General features: G+C 47.3%; 1 protein-coding gene across 10 annotated transcripts in view; it reads right to left on the bottom strand.

Annotated features, from left to right (window-relative positions):
• SACS (sacsin molecular chaperone) overlaps positions 1-24,542 on the bottom strand; it is a 244,919-nt gene that overhangs the window by 14,331 nt on the left and 206,046 nt on the right. For 9 of the 10 annotated variants that reach the window (XM_054015428.1, XM_054015429.1, XM_054015430.1 and 6 more), the window contains one exon: positions 20,724-20,750. The exons of the other annotated variant lie outside the window; for it this stretch is intronic. In XM_054015428.1, coding sequence (XP_053871403.1) covers positions 20,724-20,750 — 27 coding nt within the window. The remainder of the gene's footprint in view (positions 1-20,723; positions 20,751-24,542) is intronic. 10 annotated transcript variants of the gene reach the window in all.

The following is a 24,542-nucleotide window of genomic DNA, read 5'->3' as shown; positions in this document are numbered from 1 at the left end:
ATGCTTGTTCACAAAAATGATTTCAGACCTGAACTCAAAGGTCTCATCTGACTTTGCTGTAATCAAGTCCATTACATATTAGTACAAGAAACAATTACCAGATTGCAACTGATCAGTATGTTAATTTTGCACAAAGTCTTTGGGCACTCAAAAACAGCTGTAGAGTTCATTTTCAATATAAAATAATATTCAATAAAATATTCAATAAAATACAGCAGCGCATGTAGGGATTGCCTTTTTGCTTGCTTAAACTCAAACAGAAAGGCTCAGATAAATGATTTTTTTTTGTATTACCCATTCAATTAATAGTTACTTATGTTTAGAAACAATGTGAAGTGTAGTCTAGTGGTTAGAACAAACAGCAGGACCATCCTAGGTACTAGCCTAAGCTTCAGTCAACCTTCAGTCAGTAAAAAAAACTTGGTAGCAACAAAACTACTATATAGCAAATGCTGAATCCGGGGTTAAAACAATATATGAGAGAGAGAGAGAGTGTAAAAATGTCTACTATAAATCAGTCTTTATTGAAAAGAATATATTTTGAACTATCCATTGGTATTCTAAATAAATAGATCATAGTTAAACCCTCAACACTTCCGTGAGATAGACAAATGGGTAAACTGAAGCACAGGGAAATTAATACATTTCCCATGATGGCACTGCAAGACAGTGGCAGATCCAATAGGAGAACCCGCCAATGTTGAATTTCAGACCCCTATTCTAATCACTTAACAAAACTGTTTCCCTAAAAGCAGTAGTCCAATTATACTTAGGGGACATGGCTTTGACAGCACAAAAAATAGAACGCCAAGCTCCAGTAACAGATTATCATGAAAGCATTTTACTTTTCTACCACATATATATAATAAACTGCATTAATCCTTATACTCTAAAACCAAATCTGAAATGTGTGACAATTTTGTAATAATTACATACAAATATAGCATCATGTATTTCTCCAACATAATATAAATTCATATGCAGTAATCAATATTGGTTTGATCAAAAAGTCATTTTATATAATATGGATGTCCAAAATAAGGAAAAAGAACATAAAAAAGGAAACATGAAGTGGCAAGTTACATGGAAAATTTCACCTATAGGCAATTTTAATTTTTATTACTATTAGCAGTTTGTTTATGTGGTTAAAGCAGGAGACTGTCAATACTTATTCCAGTTCTGGCACTGCCACTAACTTCCTCTGTATCCATGGGCTAGTCACCTAGCCTCTCTGTTCTTAGCTTTGCAAAGCACTTTAAGATCTTTGGATGAAAGGTGTATTATTGTAGCAGACTAAGCAGATGGTGATCATGAAATAAAAGGAGATTAGGGTGAATAACTGTAACATGTATTTTTCTTAAAATAATGTGCCGTTTAGTAACAATTTTTAAAACTTTTTTTAAACTCCCTTTCAGATAGAAATCAGCCTTTACATAGTAAATTCATATGTTTTTTAAATCCTTTAAAAGTTTCTTATTTAGATCTTTTGAATGTTGATGTTTATAGGGGTTTTCTCGGAAAGGGAGAAACTATCTGCACAAACATAAGAAAAAATTTGTTGACTTCTTTCCATTTCATCAGTCTTATGTGTTACTTATAACTACAGAAAGCACAAAGTGGGTGAGGTAATGTTTTTTATTAGACCAATTTCTGTTGTGAGAAAGACAAGCTTTCAAGTTTACACAGGCTCTACAAAGCAATGTACGCATAGCGAGACTCAAGTCAGCTGACCTGTGTCAGGGAACCTGGGCTTGAGTGTCTACATTGCATTGTAACCCTAGGTTAAGAATTTTCTGACTGATGCTCAAACCTAGGGCTCTGGCATTCACACTCCGAGTCAAAATACAGATCCGAGTCAAGGTAACCATATCCCAGAGCTCCTAGCACACTGCCCCCCACAATGCTGATTCTAGCCCTAGGAATGTGTCGCACTGTGGGAAAACTCTGCTGCTCATCCTGCACATTACAGGAAATTTGAACTGTCTGCCAACAAATCCTGCTGAACAATCTTTTTGTTCTGTGTACTCCCAGCTACCAGAGCCAGCAACAAGGAAGAGGCATCTTTGGATGAACTTCTCTTGTTTGCATTTTCATGCATATGTCAGGAAGCTGGCAGAACATCCATAAGGTGCTGGTGCAATGTTTTCTGTCCCACCAAAGGTACCTCACTGATTTCCTGATGGAGCTGCAGGAGGAGTACCCTGGCATCACAGACTCGCAATGGCAGATGCTGCTCAGTATAATTGGCATAGCCACTGATGGCCCCTACGTAGAGCGCTGCTTCCAGTGTATGGCCACAAGCACCGACTGGTGGAACCAGATAGTCATGCAGAGCTGGGATGACCAGCAGCAGATCCAGAACTTTTGCGTAAGGAAAGCAACATTTCTGGAGCTTTGTGAGCTTCTTAACTCCCCCTTCCCCGGACACACCCTCCAGCATAAAAAGATACACAAAGTCACCCTTGCCAGTCCAGAAGCAGAGTGTTATAACTGTGTGGAAGCTGGCTACCCCAGACTGCTCCAGGTCTATTGCCAACCGGTTTGGGGTTGGAAAGCTGACTATGGGTAAAGTGGTGGCAAAGGTAACTGACACAATCAGGCATGAGGTTTACCCCAAGGTGGCAGACATTAAAGATATTCTAGAGGTAACTGATGGCTTTGAGAGAGTGGGGTTTCGTAACAGTGCAAGTGATGGGACTCGTGCCCACAGTATGACCTTCTCAAGGAGCACATGAATATATAAACCACAAAGGGTATTACTCCATTTTTATGCAGGAACTAGTGGACCACAGATTTATGAATGTCAACGTGGGCTGTACAGGAAAAGTTCACAATGCCGGAATTTTTCACCGCACGGCAGTCTACATTCTTGGACAGGCCGGGACACTATTCCTACTAAATGACACTGACATAAATGATGTTACTGTTCACACTGTTATTCTGGGGGACCACCACATACCCTCTTTTAACTTGGCTTATGAAACCATATCCTGATTTCCGAGGCCCTGGCAAATAAAGGTTTAATTACACTCAACGCAGCTGTAGAATGGTTATTGAATGTGCTTTTGGCAGATTAAAATCATGTTGGAGGTGTTTGCAAACCCATTTAGATGCCAGTATAATTAATGCTGTCTGCATTACTGTGGCTTGCTGTGCTCTTCACAACCTAGAGGCCAGAGGTGAGCCATTTCCCCCTGAATAGATCTATGATAGCAAGGGAATGCTGGATCGGTACCCTCAGCCAGCAAGTGCAGCTACCACTGTGGGAGCTGGTTGCACCTGTGCAGCAGAAGGGATATTTTGTGTGCATTTGCATTATTGACTAGCATGGCCCAATAGAAGAGGGGGAATAATACCTGTATGAATGTGGTTGGGTGGGGGAGAGGACTGGCTCATTTTTGGCAGGGGGCAGTGCATGGGAGGGGTGTGGATTTAATTGCTATGTAATGTAAGTCAGATGACATGATGACAAATAAATTTGTGATTGGGGACCAGCAAAGAGAGGAATATTGTTTGCTTTGCCATGCTTAATTACTCCTTAACATGTTTTTACCTATATCTCAGATCCTGTGTGTATGATATGATGCATTGAACAGCAATAAACTTTCTTGAAAATATAACATTCTTTATTTGTAAACAGGTCAGAAAACAGTAAACCACTCACACAGTGTTGGGTAGGCCAGCTGCCATTACAACACCAAACACCCCCACATAAAGGACAGAAAATAGTTAATACCTAACACAATCCCCCTACCACTGAATGTCCGCTGGCCCCTCCTTTCCCTTCTTTACATGTTTAGCCCTGACTTTGTGACGGGTGAGTGAGGTGGAGGTTTCAAGCAAAGAGGGGTGAAAGAAGGAAGGCTGCACAGGGTTTAGTTGCCCAGCCCAGCTGCTCACCAGTCCTGAATGCCTGGGCTCCCCCCAACATGGAGTTGTGCAAGCTACTGCTGGGCTGAGGGTACGTTGCTGGGGCATCATGCCATGCTGTGGGAGAGGCAGCAGGAGCCAGTATCTTGCAGCCATTAAGATAAGAGTTGCTGGAAAAGTTGTCTTTGCTGGGCTCTGTCCTCTTCCCTTAGCCACTGTTTCTGTTCCAGGAACTACTGTGCAAGTGCCTGCTCCCTTGCTGAAACACTCGCCTCCACCTGGGCAGCGAGCCTCAACCCTGCCTCCTGCCTGTCAGCCTGCCATTGTTCCAGTCTCTCATCCCTCTTCTTCTGGTACTGGAACTGCTGCTCTGCCCTCTCAAGAACATCGACCATGTGTTCTTCATGGAAAAGCTTCCTTTGGGAATGGACCTGAGGGTACGCTGAGCCAGGGATCAAGTTCCTGAAGAACAGCAGGTAGTACAGGTTATGGGCCTTACATATTATAAGAAACAGAGGGTTATTGTTTAAAGTAACTCTGTGGAGGAGCACAGAATTAATAACTGTGGAATGTCAAGGGCATAAAATATAACAATTCTAAAGTGAACCCACACATATTGTGAAGGGGATGCTTCAGTCATCACGCTGTCTCTTGACACAGCCTTGTTAATCATAGTTACAGAAGTACATAGGCAATGGTAATTTTAAAATTAAAACTGCTTCATAAAAATTTCCTAAGTAATTGTCATATGGAGGGTCCTCGCAGGAAAATGCTTTTTCTCTCATTTCAGGCCTTTCATATATTGGAAGACATAACAGGTCTTGTGGTGCCCTATTGGCAGAGGGAGATGTTATTCCAGACTGCTGGAGGGAATCCTACAGCGTATGCAACAGAAGTATTCAAACCAACAACACATCCATGAGTGGAGTGGATTAGTCAGCTATACGGGGGGTGTGGAAAATACATTCTTCCCCACAATGTGACAAACTATGTGGAGTTCCTGCTTCAGGAAAAGTATGCAGCTATCAGCAGCCAGTACTGGGTCCTAATCCATGATGGAATCAACATGATGCTGTGTTAGAGCACACAAGGCTTATCCTATTATTGATGAACACAAAACTCTCTGAAATCTGCAGTTTTAATCCTGCATGGATTATCGCTAACTGAAATTGACTAGATTTGGAAACAGAAAAAATGGTTACCTAATTTACGTAACTGTTGTTCTTCGAGATATGTTGTTGATGTCCATTCCATTCAAGGTGTGTGTGCGCCCATGTGCACAGCCATCAGAGATTTTTGTCTTGGCGCCCTCTTGAGTGACATGTTCATGTGTAGGTATATAAGGCGCCGCTGGCCCTAAGCACTCTCAGTTCCTTCTTGCTGGCAACTCTGACAGAGGGGCAGGAGGGCGGGTAATGGAATGGACAGAAGCAACACATGTCGAAATGGTAGGTAACCGTTTTTTCTTCTTTGAGTGCTTGTTTATGTCAATTCCATTCTATGTGACTCACAAGCAGTATCCCTGGAGGCGAATTCAGAGTTCACAATCGTGTGGCTTGCAACACTGTTCTGCTGAAGCCAGCATCGTCTTGGGCTTGCTGGGTAAGCGGATGAGACGTAAATGTGTGGAAAGATGACCAAGTAGAAGCCCTGCAGATATCCTGAATCAACACCTGGGCCAGAAAGACTGCCAATGAAGCCTAAACCCTAGTTGTGTGGGCAGTCACGGTCGCTGGTGGAGGCACCTTCGCAAGGTCATTGCAGTAATGGATGTAGGCCATGATCCAAGAAAAAATGGTTACCTACCTTTCGTAACTGTTGTTCTTCAAGATGTGTTGTTCATGTCCATTCCAAGTAGGTGTGTGCACGCTGCGTGCATGGTCGCCGGAAGGTGTTTCCCCTAGCGGTACCCGTCAGGTCAGCTGTGGAGCCCTTTGGAGGTGGGTGGATCTTGGAATGGACATGAACAACACATCTTGAAGAACAACAGTTACGAAAGGTAGACAACCGTTTTTTCTTCTTCAAGTGATTGCTCATGTCGATTCCAAGTAGGTGTCTCCCAAGCAGTCCCTAGGAGAAGAGGTCAGAGTTCACCGACTCGCAGACTGCAGCACTGCTCTGCCAAATGCGACGTTGTCTCTAGCCTGCTGTGTAATGGCATAATGAGATGTAATGGTGTGAATAGACAACCACGTCGCCACCCTGCAGATGTCTTGAATAGGAACCTGCGCCAGGAACGCTGCAGATGACACTTGCGCTCCTGTGGAGTGCACTGTTAATGCTGGGGCTGGTATCTTTGCTAGGTTGTATCACACCCAGATACATGATCCATAAAGAGATCTTTTGGGCCGACATGGAGAGCCCCTCCATCCACTTTGCAATTGCAATGAAGAGCTGTGTCGATTTCCGAAACGGCTTTGTCCGCCCAATATAAAAGCCTAATGTTCATCTGACATCCAGGGAACAGAGCATCCATTCCTGGTTATTAGCATTTGGCTTAGGGAAGAACACTGGAAGAAAAATGTCCTGATTCACATGAAATTGCGAAACTACCTTTGGGAGGAAAGCTGGGTGTGGCTGCAAATTCACTTTGTCTTTAGAAAACACAGTATAAGGGCGCTCAGATGTGAGGGCCTTGAACTCAGACACCCTCCTGGCTGAAGTTATAGGAATGCCACCTTCCAAGAAAGGTAAAGTAGAGACCATGTTGCTAGGGGCTCAAAGGGAGGGCCCATCAGCCTTGAGAGCAGCAGGTTGAGATCCCATGGGGGAATCATCTGCCTAACTTGAGGGTACAGTCTATCTAGCCCTTCTACTTGCTCAAGACCCATTGGTCTGAGGTGATTTGAGCTCAGGCCTGGTAGAAATGAGACAGACGATTCACAAAGGGAAGGGAAGGATATGGCATCTGAACTGGTGCATCACCCCTGGGAGTACCTTCAAAAGTTTGTTTGGAGGCTGAGGGCTGCTTCGCTGAGCCTTGGCCCTGGTTAGAGGAGGACTGAGAAGGCCTCTGCCTATTACGCCTGCCCTGCTTCCTGCTACAGTCCTGCCTAGGAAGAGCTGAGGAGAAGCGAAGGGTGGGTTGCGGCTTAAATGGCTTTCTTTGGTGGGCTGGCGTTTGAAGCCCCAGGGACTTCAGTGTTGCCTGCAAGTCTTTCAGGCTGTGAAGCCTAGTGTCTGTTTGCTCCGAAAAGAGGCCTGAACAGTCAAAAGGCAAGTCCTGAATATGTGTTGGACTTTGTGTGGGAGTCCCAACACTTGAAGCCATGAGCTCCATCTCATGGCTATCGCAGTTGCCATCGTATGGGTTGCTGACTCCACCGAGTCCAGCGAGGCCTATAAGGAGGTCCTTGTGATGACCTTGCCTTCCTTCAGGACAGCCACAAACTCCAAATGGGAGTCTGCTGGAAGCAGTTCCTGAAATATGGACATGTTCCAGGAATTATAGCTATAGCAGCTAAGGACTGCCTGCTGGTTGGCAATGAGAAGCTGGAGCCCCCCGGTAGAATACACCTTCCTACCAAAGAAATCCAGCTACTTCGCCTCTTTGGATTTAGGAGTCGGCCCCAGTTGCCTCTGCCTTTCCTTATGGTTAGCCGCCTCCACCACCAGAGTACCCTGCTGAGGATGAGTAAACAGGTACTCATACCCTTTGGAGGGAACAATATATTTCCTCTGTATCCCTTTTGCCATGGGGAGAAGAGAGGCGGGTGTTTGCCACAACACCTTAGTGGTGTTATAGATAGACTTAATAAGGGGCAAAGCCACCCTTGAAGGACCTTCAGGGACCAGAATGTCAACCATAGGGTCGGTCTCCTCCAACACCTCCTCCGACTGCATGCTTAAGTTTTGAGCCACCCTCCTGAGAAACTCTTGGTGTGCCCTGTTATCCACAGCAAGCAGTGTGGTGGAAATGCCTACCACCACTTCATCCAGGGAGGATGAGGAAGATGCCTGCGGGGGCACTGGGTTTTCCTGACCCTCTGGTTCGCGGGATCCCCTTGCACCGAAACATCTTGTGCAGTGCCAGGAGTGGTGCTGGTTTCCGGGCCTGCACCCTCTCAATACTGGTCCCAGTGCCGGGTCCCGCAGCAGTCTTGGTGCCAACCTGCGTGCCCATCTCCTGCCCTTGAGGAGGTTCCCGGGCTACCAATGTCGATGATGGAGGGACCCATGCCTCCAAAGCCACTTATAAGGATCTGGACTCCGGCCCTAGGGCTTCGTAGTAGACCCAGGAGGTCCAGAAGGGCCATTGAGACGGCACCTGCCACAGCAGAGGCCAGGACATCATGGGTAGCGGCTGCCCTTGCTCTTGTCTTGAGCAGTGCCGAGGTCGGTGCCGGCTTTGCCTAGAGGTGTACAACTCTGCCTCCAAGTCCGATGAGGACTCCGACCTTGGCAACCAAGGCGGTGCGGAGCGAGATGGTGCTCGGGAGCAGTGCCGAGGTGAGGGCAAGCGGTGCCTCGTCATCATCAGCTTGCCTCGAGAGGGCACTGTGCCTCTTTGTGGCACCCATGCCGGTGCAGGGGACTGCGCCGTCATCGTTATGAGGTCCCTAACTGCTGCAAAGGTGTCTGGCGTAGAGGGAAGGTCTGGGTCCTCCTTCCAACACTCCCGCACTGGGGAGTCCACTAGAACCAGACTTGACAAACCTCACTGTAAGGCCGGAGTCAACAGTGACAGCTGAGTTGGAGCTGGAGCAGGGTGTCCTAGCAGGGAACACACCCAGCTGGTGACTCCTCACTCCACTACTTTAGTGGGAGAACGACTGCTGTCCATCTTCTTTTTCTTGTGCGGCACCGATGAATGGGAGCGGTGCTGGGCACTCGCACTGGAGGAGGTCTTCAGCGTCGTGGAATGGCAGTGCTGAGGATCCTTGGAACCCGAGTCCTTTCTCGGCGCTGTGGCCTCTCGTACCAAGGCCAGTGCGCTCCGTACCAAAGTGCTGGGTTTGGGATCAGACACCGTCATTGCCATCTGGGGACAAATGGCTGAACCCATGAGGAGTAGTTTCAGCCTAAAGTCCCTCTCCTTCTTGGTCCTTGGTCAGATGCCACTGCAGATCTTACATTTATCTGTTTGATGGGCTTCCCACAAGCACTTCAGACAGGAGTTGTGTGGGTCTCCCTTTGGCATAGGCTTCAGACAGGACCCACACAGTTTGAAACCCTGAGACCGAGGCATGCCCCGGTCCCCAGGAGAGGAAACATGGGGCAGGGGAGGAAGAAGGAACCCCCAACTGAAATTTATCTATAACTAAGAAGGTCCTGCTGAGGCCATCTGCTAACATGTTCCTGGCCCTGGGCAAATGCGCGGCTACCAGGGATTAGACTTTGGGGTGTGTGGTTGACCATGGTGGCTGGACATAGAGTCAGCCGATTGACCCCCACGTCCCCCAGAAGGGTGTGTGGAAGGACTAAGGGGCACTGCTGGAGGGCAGTGGTCCTGTAGAGGACGCCGCGAGTTGGTGAGCGACGTGGGCTCAGAAGCCAACCGAGGGCAAGACAACGGGCGGGATACTACTGAGAAGGGACGCTCCACAGGACTGAACTAATTCCCGGAGTAACCAGTAGGAGGCGCCACGGTGGTGAGTCCCAACCTTCTTACAGGGATGTAGACCAACACCAGCCATGCTTGCAGTGGCCGGAAATGGAGCTGGGCATGCGGGACCATGTGCATACATGAGGCCATGTGGCCTAACAATCGCAGGCAGGTGTGAGCAGTGGTGAGTGGGTAGTGTTTCACATGGGGGATTCAGGAGTGACATGGCCTGGAAACGTGCCTCTGGAAGGAAGGCTCTGGCTCATGTGGAGCCAAGAACCGCCCCAATGAACTTTATTTGTTGCACCAGCCTTAAGGTCGATTTCTTTTCATTTATCAACAGGCCCAGGTCATGGCAGGTGGAACGAACTAGATCAAGGCTCCTCTGCACCTGTTCCTGAGATCTGCCTTTGATAAGCCAATCATTAAGATACAGGTAAACCTGAACCCCTCAATACCTCAGGTAAGCGGCCACTGGCACCATACATTTTGTGAACACCCTCAGGACAGACGAGAGACCAAAGGTGCCATGAACTGGAAATGGTGCCCGCCAACCACAAAATGGAGGAATCATCTGTGACCTTGGAAGATGGAGATATGGAACTAAGCATCCTTCAGCTCGAGGGTGGTGTCTCCTGGATCCGGGGAGGGGATGATTGAAGCCGGGGAGACCATGCAGAACTTTAACTTTTTGAGTATCAGAGGGGTAACCGTGTTAGTCTGGATCTGTAAAAAGCAACAGAGAGTCTTGTGGCACCTTTAAGACTAACATGTATTGGAGCATAAGCTTTCATGATGCGTCTGACGAAGTGGGTATTCACCCACGAAAGCTTATGCTCCAATACATCTGTTAGTCTTAAAGGTGCCACAGAACTCTCTGTTGCTTTTAACTTTTTGAGAGACTTGTTGAGGCGCCGCAGGTCCAGAATGGGTTTTAGGCCTCCTTTCGCTTTCGGGATTAGGAAATAACGGGAATAAAACCCTTTTCCTCTCATGTCCCAAGGGACCTCCTCCACTGCCTCCAGCTGCATTAGGTTCTCGACCTCTTGGATGAGGAGTTGCTCGTGAGAAGGGTCCCTGAAGAAGGACCGGGAAGAGGGTTGGGGGGAGCGAGAAATGCAAGGTGTAGCCCTGAGACACAATCTCTAGCACCCAATGCTCTGAGGTGACCCACGACCAGACTGAAGGGTAGGGACAAAGACTCTTGAGGAAAGAACGAGGCAGATCTAGGGAGTTTGCTGAGGCGTTGCTCTCGAGTGCACCCTCAAAACAAGTGCTTCTGGCCCCTGTGAGGCTTCAACAGGGCATATGCAGACCCAGCAAGTGAAGGTACCTGAGTATCCTTCAGTCCATGCAGCCTCGCCTCAGTCTGCTCTGCAAAGAGACCGTTCCCATCAAAGTGAGCCTCAAGATCCTGGATCGAGGCCTGCATTTCCTGGGAAAGGCCAGCGGCCTGAAGCCAGGAGTTGTGCCTCATGACCACCGCCAACGCGACCACCACAGCTGCCGAATTGGATGTGTCCGATGCTATTTGGAGGGAGCACCTTGCAGCTGTCATCCCCTCCTCCACCAGGGCCCCTAATTCCTGGGGAAAGTCCTGGGGCAGGGAGTCCTTGAACTTAGAGAGGAAGTCTCATAAGTTGATATTGTACCTCTCCAAGAGAGCCTGGTGGTTAGCCACCTGTAACTGAAGGCTGGCTGTTGAATAAATCCTTCTTCCAAAAAGATCCAGGCTCTTGGCTTCCTTATTTTTGGGGGTTGAAATGATATGCCCCTGTCTGTCCTTCTCATTGGCCGCCGAGACAACTAGTGAGCCCGAAGGAGGGTGGGTATACAAATATTCAAAACCCTCGGCCGGGATGAAATACTTTTTCTCGGCCCTCTTGGAGGTGGAAGGGATGGAGAAGGAGTTTGCCAAAGGGCTTTTGCTATCTTTAGGACCCCACTGTGTAATGTTAGCGCAACATGGATGGGGTTAGAGGCTGAGAGCACATTAAATAAGATGTCAGCCATCTCCTCCACTTCCAAGCCCAAGTTCGTAGCCACCCTACGAATCAGGGCCTGATGTTGTTTAAAATCATCCAGCGGGCTGGCAAGAGAGGGCCCCACCACCGCCTCATCAGGGGACAAGGAGGATGAGTAGGTCATTGGGGGAGGTCCTGGGGCATCATTCCCCACAGGGGAAAAGGATTTTGGGGTGGGTGCTCACTCCTCTATCCCAGCCTTTGAGTGCACCTTGTGCATCAAGCTCAGTGCTGTTGGTTGCTGCTCCGAGGTGGCGGCCAAGGAATGGATTGACAGAGGCATCAGCATCAGCAGGGCCATTGCTCCAGCCACTCGCCTGCTGCCACAACAGCATTGCGCAAATCGACGCAGCATCAGGTGCCCAATCGTGCCAGTGCTGTTGCGGTGAAGGGCTGAATTCCCTTTCCATACCAGAGGAATCACCTTCCAATGACCATGGAGGGGCCGTCGAAGCTTGTGTCTGATAGCTAACCATTGCCACGTGAGACCGGTGCCTCGAATAGGTGGATCGGTGCCAGGGCCTGGGGGATCGATACCGCAACGGAGACCACTCCCACTGTCTGGGAGATGGGGGTCTGCGCCCAGGGGACAGCCAGCAGGAGGATGATCGGTGCCAGCGATACGGTGACCGATGCCTTCTTCTAGGGGACCCACGTTGAGAGGGCAGAGACCGCAATCACGGTGCCGGCAATCTCGGACGTCCCACAGAAGATAGAGACCTGGGGGGGTGGAGACGGAGAATGCTGTCTCGTCTTCGGAGCCCATCGTCATTTGTCTGCCCTCTGGGGAGTCTTCATTGTTGGCTTGACCTCACCAGGACCCCTTGCCGTGTCCTGCGACACATGTGGTGCTGGCACGCTGGTAGAGGCCTCTGCTCTATGGGTGCCAGGAGAGCCTGGGAAGGTGTTGGCCCTCTCACCACTCTGGGTCCCCTACCACTGCCTGGAGTCGGGGGCAGATCCCTCGGGGGGTTAGCGGGCCCCATCAGGGGGGGTGTCCCCATGTGGCTCCAGTGTGGGTTGGTGGCCCGAACTAGGTCCTTTGCCCTTCTTGCTCGGTGCTGGGGAATCGCTCTTCTTCAACCTCTTCTTAGGCACCGGCAATGGGGAGTAGTACCGGGCGCAGCCTGGTGCTGGGGGTGCGCTGCGCACCGAGGCCAAGGTGCTGGGGCAGAGTCCGACCAGGAAGGCTTGGATACCGGGCAGAGAGAAGCCCATGAGGAGGGCCCTCAAATGGATGTCTTGTTCTTTCTGAGTTCTGGGACAATAGTTCTTACAGATGCGACTCTTGTCCTTCACATGTGATTCCCCCAAGCACTTGAGGCAGCTGCTATGGGAGTCACTAACAGGCATAGGCTTGTTGCAGTCAGAGCAGGGCTTAAAACCCAGAGACAATGGGGCATGCCCCACCTGGGGCAAAGTCCCCACTGGGACTCTATCTCTAACTACACTACTTACTAACTAACTACTGTAAACGAACTATTTACAAAGCCTTAAGGCTCAAAGAGCGAAGTAGAAGAACCACTAACCTTTGCTAGGCAAGGGAAAGATGCTCCGACTAACCACCATGGACGGTAAGAAGCAGCTGCAAGGGCGTAAGGCCGGCAGCGCCTAATATACTGACACATGTCTGCAGCACTCAAGAGATCGCCACAGCCAACCCTACAGAAATCGCAAAGGCAAAAATCTCCGACAGCTGCACACGTGGGCACGCGCGCACCTAGAATGGAATTGACATGAGCAAGCACTCGAAGAAGAATACTGTTTCCCAAACACACACACTCAGTTTACTATTTACAGGCAGCTGCACAGACCCAGGAGGAGATATTTAATTAATATCTTAATATTAATTACTAATATTTTTATAATTAATAACTCCCAGGAGGAGTGATTGCAAAGTGGCAAATTTCCAAATACTCAAAGGAAAACAAGAATGACTGTAGCAAATCTTTGTCTTAACAGTTAAAATACAGCTGTGTTTAAAAGTCTGAAATTCCAATTCACCATTTTGAACTCCACACAGTGGGGAGGGGGAAGGTGGGGATGCCTAGACACTGTGATACAATCCACCATTAGTGTCCAAACGCTGGTAACTGGGGCTTAGCGTTTTTGCATTGCTCTTTAACTACAAATCAATCTAATTACAGTAATAATAAACTTTTAATTTGAATCATATACTTACCAGGCTCTTGAGCGACTTCTGTCTCCTCCAGGTTCCCAGCAGTGCGCTGTTCCTCAGGAGTAGGAGGGGTTCAAACAGCTCCTTCACATGGGAACTGAGATTTAGCTGTTGATCCTGATCCACAGCCTGCTCTGGAACTGGTTGCATTACAAGAGTCACTTCATGATCCTGGCTCGAAGCCTGCTGCTGGCTGCAATGAATCCCCATTCCGGATTCAGGAGCCAGCAGTGCTCCATCAGTTCACCAGGTCATCATGAAGCACAGTTGGCTCTGGGCTGGGTGCAGTGCCCAGGACCTGGTCAAAGTCATCATAAAATAGGCATGTTGTTTGCGAGTTGCCCGAGATGTGACTCTTATCCTAGGTTTTCCTGTATTCTCTCTTTAGCCTCTTAATTCGCACCCTGCATTTATCACCTGTTTGGAAAATCCACTGAGCTGCCAGCTTTTTAGCTATCGGCTGGTATGCATGGTTATTCTTTATGCTTTTGATGAAGTCCACACTTTTACTGGCCTTACACCACAGATTCACCAAAATCTGGCTGTGCTCACATGACCAGGAAGCAGCTCACTTTGCAAAAGACTTCATCAGATCAGTGTCTACTGAAAACCCCTGCAGGCTCTCTGATAGTGTGCTTGCAAGTCGGAATTCAGAAGACAATATGTTAACACTGACCTGAGCTGCTGCTTTTTGCAAAGGGAGGTGTGACTTCCATTTGAAATAGATTGCACTGCAGATTGTTAGCATGGACAGGACTATGGAAGTTACCCCAAGGAACAGTGGGATACATCCAGTGAAAAGTTTTCACACACAAGTGATATGGTCTTTTATCATTTTCTTGTGTGAGTTCATTTGAGAACATAGTGATTGTCTGGGTTCACCCACATATTGCTATTGGGGCATTAAGTACACTGGATGAGGTACAATACTGCAGATAGAAAGTACAACATTTTCAAGCACCATGATTTTCAAGTTGATGGTGCGTCTAATATGTTCAGTAAAAAAAAGAGATTTTCTTTTCAACATCAAGCACAAACCATCTTTTTACATTTTCCTATGTAACATTTACTATGGATAATGCAATAACTATCCCGCCCTCTCAGTGCTTAGGATATCTTTGAGGTATTTCTAAGATGCCCATAATTTGTATATAAAGTTGAACTACTTCCATTCTGACAAAACTGTTTCTGTGCCCTGGTCTACACTTCGAGTTTAGGTTGAATTTAGTAACGTTAGTTCAATTTAACCCTGCACCCGTCCACACGACCAAGGGACTTAAAGGGATCTTAAAATCAATTTCTGTACTCCTCCCCGGCGAGGGGTTTAGTGCTAAAATCGACCTCGATGGGTCGAATTTGGGGTAGTGTGGACGCAATTTGACAGTATTGGCCTCTGGGAGCTATCCCAGAGTGCTCCATTGTGACCACTCTGGACAGCACTCTGAACTCAGATGCACTGGCCAGGTAGACAGGAAAAGCCCTGGGAACTTTTGAATTTCAATTCCTGTTTGGCCAGCGTGGTGAGCTGATCAACGCAGGTGACCATTCAGAGCTCATCAGCACAGGTGACCATGGAGTCCCAGAATCACAAAAGAGCTCCAGCATGGACCGAACGGGAGATACTGGATCTGATCGCTGTATGGGGAGAAGAATCTGTGCAGCCAGAACTCTGTTCCAAAAGACAAAATGCCAATATATTTGCCAAAATATCCTAGGGCGTGATGGACAGAGGCTACAACAGGGACACACAGCAGTGCTGCATGAAAGTTAAGGAGCTGAGGCAAGCCTCCAAAAAACAAAGGATGCAAACATTCGCTCTGGTTCAGAGCCCTATACATGCCGCTTCTATGATGAGCTGCATGCAATTCTGGGGGGGGCCCTACCACTACCCCCACACTGTCCGTGGACACCTGCAAGGGGTGAGTCTCACGCAACAGGGATGAGGATTTTGTGGATGAGAAAGATGATGAGGAGGAGAAGGTTGAGGATAGCGCACAGCAGGGGAGTGGAGAATCCCTTCTCCCTGGCAGCCAGGAAATGTTCATCACCCTGGAGCCAATACCCTCCCAACCCTCCCAAGGCGGGCTCCCGGACCATGAAGCCGGAGAAGGCACCTCTCGTGAGCGTACCTTTGTAAATATAATACAGGGTTTAAAAGCAAGCGTGTTTAATGATTAATTTGCCCTGAAGATTTGGGATGCATTCACGGCCAGTATAGTTACTGGAAAAGTCTGTTAACGTGTCTGGGGATGGAGCAGAAATCCTCCAGGGACATCTCCATGAAGCTCTCCTGGAGGTACTCTAAAAGCCTTTGCAGAAGGTTTCTGGGAAGGGCAGCCTTATTCCGTCCTCCATGGTAGGACACTTTACCACGCCAAGCCAGTAGCAAGTAGTCTGGAATCATTGCAGAACAAAACAATGCAGCGAATGGGCCCGGGCTTTGGTGGCATTCAAGCAACATCCATTCTTTATCTGTCTGTGTTACCCTCAGGAGAGTGATATCATTCATGGTCACCTGGTTGAAATATGGGAAATTTGTTTAAGGGGACATTCAGAGGTGCCCGTTCCTGCTGGGCTGTTTGCCTTTGGCTGAAAAGAAATCATCCCTGCTGTTAGCCACATGGTGGGGGGAGGCCCGTTCATGCTGAGTTGTTCGTGTTTGGCTGACGGGGATCTTCCCTGATACTAGTCACGTGGTGTGTGTGTGTTGGGGGGGGGGATGAAGCGATCATCCCAGAGAATTGGGGGGGTGGGGTTGGATTGTGCTGCACATTCACTCTAAAACTGCAATCCATCCTTTTAAATGGCCAACCCAACAGGCTTTGCTTGGTATGGGAAAGGAGGGCGCTGCTGTTTGAAACCATTCCCACGTTACGAAGGTTGAAGAAGCCAAAATCCTTTGCCTTACCATGGCTGCCTGCAAGCCGAATTCTGTTGCCCAGCCAAGCGTGTGTGATGTCTCACACCAAACCGGCAGGCACTCAATATAAGAGGCAAAATGCGACCTTGTACCAAAAGCACTTGTGCTATGTAATGTGAATCGCTTGATTCATTGTGAAATAGTCTTCCCTTTGTTCTCTAAAATGTATCTTTTTAAATATTACTCTCCCCTTTTTTCCGCTCGCAGCTGCAAATGTTTCTACGCTCCCTCTATCATCTCCGTCCCAGAGGCTAGCACAGATTAGAAGGTGAAAAAAATGCACCCGCAACGAGATGTTCTCAGAGCTCATGCAGTCCTCCCGCACTGAAAGAGCTCAACAGAATGCGTGGAGGCAAACAATGGCAGAGTCCAGGAAAGCATTAAATGAATGCGATGAGCGGAGGGAGGAGCATTCTGAGAGGAGGCAGGATGTAATGCTGAGGTTAATCGGGGAGCAAACTTACATGCTCACGTGTTTGGTGGAGCTGCAGGAAAGGCAGCAGGAGCACAGACAGCCGCTGCAGCCCCCGTATAACTGCCTGCCCTCCTCCCCAAGTTTCATACCCTCCTCACCCAGATGCCCAAGAATGCGGGGGGAGGGAGGCTATGGGCACCCAGCCACTCCACCCCAGAGGATTGCCCAAGCAACAGAAGGCGGGCATTCAATAAGTTTTGAACTGTAGTATGGCCTTCTCCTTCCCTCCTCCCCTCATCCACCACCCCACCCAGTACTTCCCTCTTCACCCACCCCTCCCAGGCTACCTTGTCAGTTATTTCCCTATTTGTGTGATGAATTCATAAAGAATGCATGATTTTGAACAATAATGACTTTATTGCCTCTGAAAGCGGTGATCGAAGGGGGAAGGACGGTTTGCTTACAGGGAAGTAGAGTCAACCACGGGGTGGGTTTTCATCAAGGAGAAACAAACAGAACTGTCACACCATAGCCTGGCCAGTCATGAAACTGGTTTTCAAAGCTTCTCTGATGTGCAGGGCGCCAAGCTGTGCTCTTCTAATCGCCCTGGTGTCTGGCTGTGCGTAATTGGCTGCCAGGCGATTTGCCTCAACCTCCCATCCCGCCATAAACATCTCCCCCTTACTCTCACAGATATTGTGGAGCACAAAGCAAGCAGAAATAACAATGGGACTATTGGTTTTGCTGAGGTCTAACCGAGTCAGTAAACTGTGCCAGTGAGCTTTTAAACGTCCAAATGCACATTCTACCACCATTCTGCACTTACTCGGCCTATAGTTGAACTGTTCCTTACTACTGTCCAGGGTGCCTGTGTATGGCTTCATGACCAATGGCATTAAGGGGTAGGCTGGGTCCCCAAGGATAACTATAGGCATTTCAACATCCCCAACGGTAATTTTCTGGTCTGGGACGTAAGTTCCTTCCTGCAGCTGTTCAAACAGACCAGAGTTCCTGAAGATGCAAGTGTCATGCACATTTCCCGGCCATCCCACGTTGATGTCGGTGAAATGTCCCTTGTGATCCACCAGTGCTTGCAGCACCATTGAAAAGTATCCCTTGCGCTTTACGTACTGACTACCAAGGTGGTCCGGTCCCAAGATAGGGATATATGTTCCGTCTATCGCCCCACCACAGTTAGGGAACCCCATTGCAGCAAAGCAATCCACTATGACCTGCACATATCCCAGAGTCACTACCCTTAATAGCAGCAGCTCAGCGTTGGCTACTTGGATCACAGCAGCCCCCACAGTAGATTTACCCACTCCTAACTGATTCCCGATTGACTGGTAGCTGTTGGGCGTTGCAAGCTTCCAGAGGGCTATCGCCACTCGCTTCTCAACTGTGAGGGCTGCTCTCACCTTGGTATTCTTGCGCTTCAGGGCAGGGGAAAGCAAGTCACAAAGTTCCATGAAAGTGCCCTTATGCATGCAAAAGTTTCGCAGCCACTGGGAATCATCCCAGACCTGCAACACTATGCGTTCCCACCAGTCTGTGCTTGTTTCCCGGGCCCAGAATCGGCATTCCATGGCAGGAACCTGCCCCATTACCACCATGATGTCCAAATTGCCAGGGCCCGTGCTTTGAGAGAAATCTGTGTCCATGTCCTCATCACTATCGTGATCGCACTGTCATCGCCTCCTTGCCTGCTTTTGCAGGTTCTGCACATACTGCAGGATAATGTGCGAGGTGTTTACAATGCTCACAACAGCAGTGGTGAGCTGAGCGGGCTCCAAGCTTGCCGTGATATGGCATCTGCAGGAGAGCAGGAAGCGGTGGATGATGACAGATGCCACGAGAATAGATATTTATACAGAATGATGAGAGGACCTGCAAGGTGGATTCATGGCACCAGGAGAGCAGAGTTGCAGCGGAAGCGGTGGAGGACGACTGTTAGCACTGCGCACATTTCCCGAGGAAGAACACATGCTCCCAGGAGCCCATGACAGACAACATGGAGAAATTAGCTATTGAGACAAGAGCAGGAGAGCAGAGTTGCAGCAGAAGCGGTGGAGGACGATGGTTAGCACCGCGCACATTTCCCGAGGAAGAACACATGCTCCCAGGAGCACATGACAGACAACATGGAGAAATTAGCTATTGAGACAAGAGCAGCAGAGCAGAGTTGCAGTAGAAGCGGTGTATGACGACAGTCAACAGTCCTACTGCACCATCTGCTGACAGCAGCACCCAGGACACAACAGCAGCGGTGTCGGTGAGCTGAGCTGAGCGGGTTGCACGCTTGCCATGGTATGGCGTCTGCACGGAAAAAAGGCGCGGAACGATTGTCTGCCGTTGCTTTCACGGAGGGAGGAGCAACTGACGACACGTACCCAAAACCACCTGCGACAATGTTTTTGCCCCATCATGCATTGGGAGCTCAACCCAGAATTCCATTGGGCAGTGGAGACTGTGAGAACTGTGGGATAGCTACCCACAGTGCAACGCTCTGAAAGTCGATGCTAGCCACGGTACTGTGGATGCACTCTGACAACTTAATGCGCTTAGTTGGGGACACACGCAATCAACTGTATAAAATCGCTTCCTAAAAATTGACTTCTATAAATTCGACCTAATTTCGTAGTGTAGACATGTGTTACTGATTACCACATGACGAATACATACAGTCATACATAATAGTATATGGGCTAGCAGAATCCCTTTGTCTATCTTTGAAATGCCCATAGGTACAGGTAAATCAAGTATGTTGCCATATAACTGTCTTTGTTGATAAGCATGAAGCTGTTACAACAGTTATGCAGAATTGAATATTGATGAGAATATAAATTGTACATACATGTATGATAATACGGGTCTTTAAATTCTGTGTGCCACTGCAAGATTGCCTACTTTTCCGCCATCTTCCATAATCTCAGAGGAGAATCTGACTCTGAAGGGTGGGGCTATCAACGTGATCAGCAAAAGCTTAAAATCTCACTTCTTTCCACCTCCTTTCAAAGTCTCAACATGGAGGGTGAGAGGGAAAGAAACTACTTGCTTCTTAGTTTGGAAGTGGCTAACAAAACATTTTTGGAAGCAGTAAGTTTTCCCTCCTTCAGGCTGTCAAAAGCTACTCCCCCTTCTTTGGTGTTGCAGTATTGAGAGAGGCAGCAGCGCTAGCAGAAGGGACAGAAATTTAAGGCAGATGGGCAGGGAGGGGGAAATACTCCTAAAATCGAAACTAAAATCCTATTATTTTAGTGCAAGCTCTTAAATATTTATTGAACATAAAATGTTAATATAAAAAACAAATGTTCATGCTGTTGATTAATGATTAAAGTATGCCAGCTGATAACTACTTCCAATTAATTCTTTAATTGCATGCAGCTCCTAGACTGTACAGTCCTCACACCTTAAAATGTAGCTCAGATATTGACATTTCAAATTATTTTGCCAATTTTATAGAATAAAAGTTTGATACCATTTAGAAATTCTGAAAATCCTCACGGGATACACTGGTTTATTTAAACAATTTGGCATCAATCAATGATTATAAATTCATTAAAATGTTATTTCTTCTATACGATGAGTCCCATCACTATCATCTTCTGAATTATTAGGTTTTTTTGTTCTTTTTTTTGCCAATTGTTTTTAATTATGTAAGTTATCCAGTGTCTGTTTATATGGAAGCTGAGGCAGAGAGAACAATTAATCATCAAAGCCACACAAATGCCACACTTCAATCCAACAAAATATTCAATCAGTAATCCTACCTGAAAATCCCCAGAGAAGCTGTTGGGCTAGAATATAATCATATCCATTTTTCAGAAAACATTCAAAATGCTAGTGATTTACACATGATCATGCTAAATATAAAAGTAACAATCAGCCTCTTACAATAAAAGAATATGCTTTATGGAGTGAAAATGGATTTGGATCTTTTTGTGCAACACCAGTGGTGGAACCCACCCCATCTTTTGAAAGAAAATATAAGAGCATGTTTCTTGTATATTTGTATAGTCACGTGGAGGGAAATTCTTGGCAGTTGGGACTTTAGAACCAGCAAAAAGAGAAATGAACAGGTCTTACAGTATCATGTGTACATTATGACCTTGTAAATGCCTTAGAAAGAAAAGTAATTTATGGCAAAAGAGTCATGAAGAGCAAAGTGGGCCATTCTAGAGTTCAGAAGAATGATCTAAGGGATTTAAGGTTCTACAGAAGAAGTCTACCCATCATATTCATGTACAAGAATGTTCATGTGTTTTCTCTGAAGCAATACTAGTAGGATGAAACACTAGAAAGGAGAAATGCTAAATATCTGGTGGCCTGGTTGAATATAAGAATGAAAGGTGTAAAAGATGATGGTATATGTACTTCTATAAATGCATCACAGAAAGAGTCAGAAAACTACAATGATGCAAATAATTTCCATATTGCAAAAAACTGTAAATTCAATAATCAGGACAAAACATCTGGAGATATACAGATTTGATATACAGCATTACAAAATTAGATGAACCATTATTCAAAGTGTTCTCATGCAGCCCATGGATTTTTGTCTCTGCACCTGTAAATCTGTGATTATATTTGTAGCAATAAGCATACATTAAATATTGCCACTGATCCTCATTTAGATGTTTACTCATCTAAAATGTATCATCTCCTTTTCAGTCCTAGCGAATTTGCTTAAAAAAACCCTCAAATGTGCATCTGCCAGTAATGGGACTGTATTGAGGGATGGGGGTTCTTCAGCTTGAAATGTGGAGATCAAGGGAAAATTAAAGGAGATACTAAATTTGGAGTATTGCGGTTGAATCGTGGGGTAGAGGAGAGGGGGAGGCTCCTCTGGGTGCTATTCCAGCTTTTCTTACCAGCCTTACGGAAAGTCTTGGGGAACAGAATGAAGTCTGTTTCCCTTTGACCATCACTTCAGCTCTTCATCCCCAAGTCCCGTGGAGGTAACCATGATTGTGGGGGTCCTACCCTGGGTCCTTCCCCCACACTTCTGGGGAGTCTTGGAACTGGGGGCCTCCCGTGGCCACCTCCCCTCTTCTCTACTTCTAATTTTTTTAACCGTCTGACGTAACTGTGGATGTTCTCATCCATATAAAATGTTTAATTCTTCTCAAATCTCACCAATTATTATTTATATTAGTGTAGCACCTTAGAATACCAAACAAGACAGGGGCACAGTACAAATACTTATTTAAAAATAGTCACGGCTCCAAAGAATTTACAATCAGGGTTACAATAGAACACAACAAATAGTTGAATCAGGATTTGTTGGTAAAGTTAGAGGATGAGGCAAAAGTAAAACAAGCATGTCTTAGCAGAAAAAGTAGTAGTCACATCTGCCTACCTCCCACCAAACTCTTGGTTTTAATGAAATCTAGTAGCAACAGGTTCCTCAAGCTAAATATGTGTTGTATAAAGAAATATTTCCTTATATCAATCTTAAATTTCCAGGCTTTCATTATCATTGGCTGTCCTTTGGCTCTTGTATTATGAGAAAGAGTAAATAAGAGCACTTGATTTACCTTCTCTGTAACATAGTTATACAAAGTAATGTGTATCTTGTTAATAATTCTCTCATACTTATTTCCTCTGTGAACTAAACAGTCCCAACCTTTCCAGTCTCTCCTCATATGGAAATTTTGCCAAGCTGTAATCATTTTGTCACCTGTCTGTAAATCTCTTCTATTTCTGCTATATTTGAAAATATTAACAGAGATGTGATCATTAAACCCATGCAAGTGGTGCAGGTCACCCTAGGATGGAATCCTGGAGGACTTCAACTCAGGGGGAGAGAGGAGAAGAAAGAGCTACCAAAGGAAATGGTGAAAAGTCGACCAAAGAAATTAGAGAAAAAACAAGAAAGTCCAGAGTCAAGGAAGCTAAATGAATCCAGGATGTCAAGGAGAAGAGACAGATGAAGAATATCAAAGACAGCAAATTGCTGTGACCATTACTAGAATACTAGGTCCAATTCTGGTGTCCACACCTTAAAAAAAACTTGATTAATTGGAAAGGGTTCAGAAAAGTAGAGCCAGATGAAATTTTTTCACAAATAGCTTATTCACTGAAAAATACAGTTTGAGTTGACTTGAAACAATTAATGAATTTTATATAAATTCTCTGAATAGTCTATTGCTCAAAGCTGGTAAAGAGACAGAGCCTGCTACTGACTCATCTGGGGAGGAGGATGAAGAAGCCATCATCGGCACGGGGCCCTCCTGACCATCCAACTCACGGAGGTCATCCAGTGCTGGTACTCCCTGTACAGTGGCAGATGTGGTGCCGGACGCAAACTCAGTGCCAGCCTCAGCACCGGCGTCAGTTCCGACCTCAGTGCTGGCCTTGGTGCTGGGCTCCGAACCCCTTGGAGGTTCCCTCACCATGGAGGCAGATGGAGGCCCCTGTCTGTCCGAGGCAATCAAAAGGAATCTAGAGCTTGGCCCCTGGGCTTGATGATACGCCCATGGGGTCCAGAACAGCCACTGAGCGGGCGCCTGCCAATGTGGTGGTCACGGCATCAGGAGTTGTTGTGTCTCATTTTTCCTGGAGCGACCAGACCAGTGCCGGTTACGTCTGGACACGTATGATTCCAACTCTGACTCCGAGGACGAGTCTGATCTCGGACTCCACGGCGGTGCCGTGTGGGACGGTGCCGGCAATCAGTGCCGAGGAGAGTGCGACTGGTGCCGCAACGTGGCCAGTTTGCCCTTGGAAAGTCCAGTCCCCCTGTGCAGTGCTGGTGCTGCCAGTGCTGGGTTGCCATCTCTATGGGGTCCTTGGCGACCTTGAACATGTCAGGAGTGGACAACATGTCCAACTCCACCATTTTGCTCTCCCATCCTGGGGAGTCCAACAGAACCAGACTCAACGGTTCTACCTGGGCAGCCGGACTGGACAGCACCAGCTGTTCCTGAGCAGGAGCTGAGTGTCCCAACATGGGATGCACTCCATGGGCACCATTGCGCTCCACTGCTTGGACTGTCAGCAAGTGCCCCCTTTCGGCTCTTCTCTGCTTCTTATGTGGCAAGTGAGATCGGTGCTCAGAAGTCACCAAACTTGTCTTCGGTGCCAGAGAGTGGCGGTGCGTGTGTCTCTGGACCCTGAGTCCTTTGCCGGTGCCACAGCTTCTCTCACTGGGGCCGGTGCACTGTGCACTGAAGTGCTGGGCTTGGACCCCAACACAGTCTGAGCCGGGCTAGGGACCAAAAGCCAACTCCATAAGGAGAAGCTTAAGTCTTAAGTCTCTTTTCTTCTTAATCCTTGGCAGAAGCTCCTGCAGATCTTGCACTTGTCGGTGTGGTGGACTTCCCGCAAGCACTTTAAGAAGACGTCGTGAGGATATCCCCTGAGCATAAGCTTCTTGCAGGACCCACAAGGTTTGAAGCCTTGAGACCAAGGCGTGCCCCTGGTCCCTGGAGGGGAGTGGGAAAAATGGGGAGTGGGACAACCCCCAACAGAAACAGTCTATGAACTAACTAACTAGAACACTAGAAAACCTATACTACGTAGAACTATAAACAATACAAGAATAAACGTTCGCTAGGAGAAGCGCTTGCCCAAAACAAGAGAACAAA

Source organism: Malaclemys terrapin, chromosome 1 (genome assembly GCF_027887155.1).
Source record: "Malaclemys terrapin pileata isolate rMalTer1 chromosome 1, rMalTer1.hap1, whole genome shotgun sequence".
In the NCBI taxonomy this organism is placed as follows: Eukaryota; Metazoa; Chordata; order Testudines; family Emydidae; genus Malaclemys; species Malaclemys terrapin.
Note: the sequence above shows the minus strand (reverse complement) of the source record. Positions and strands in the feature narration are given on the sequence as shown.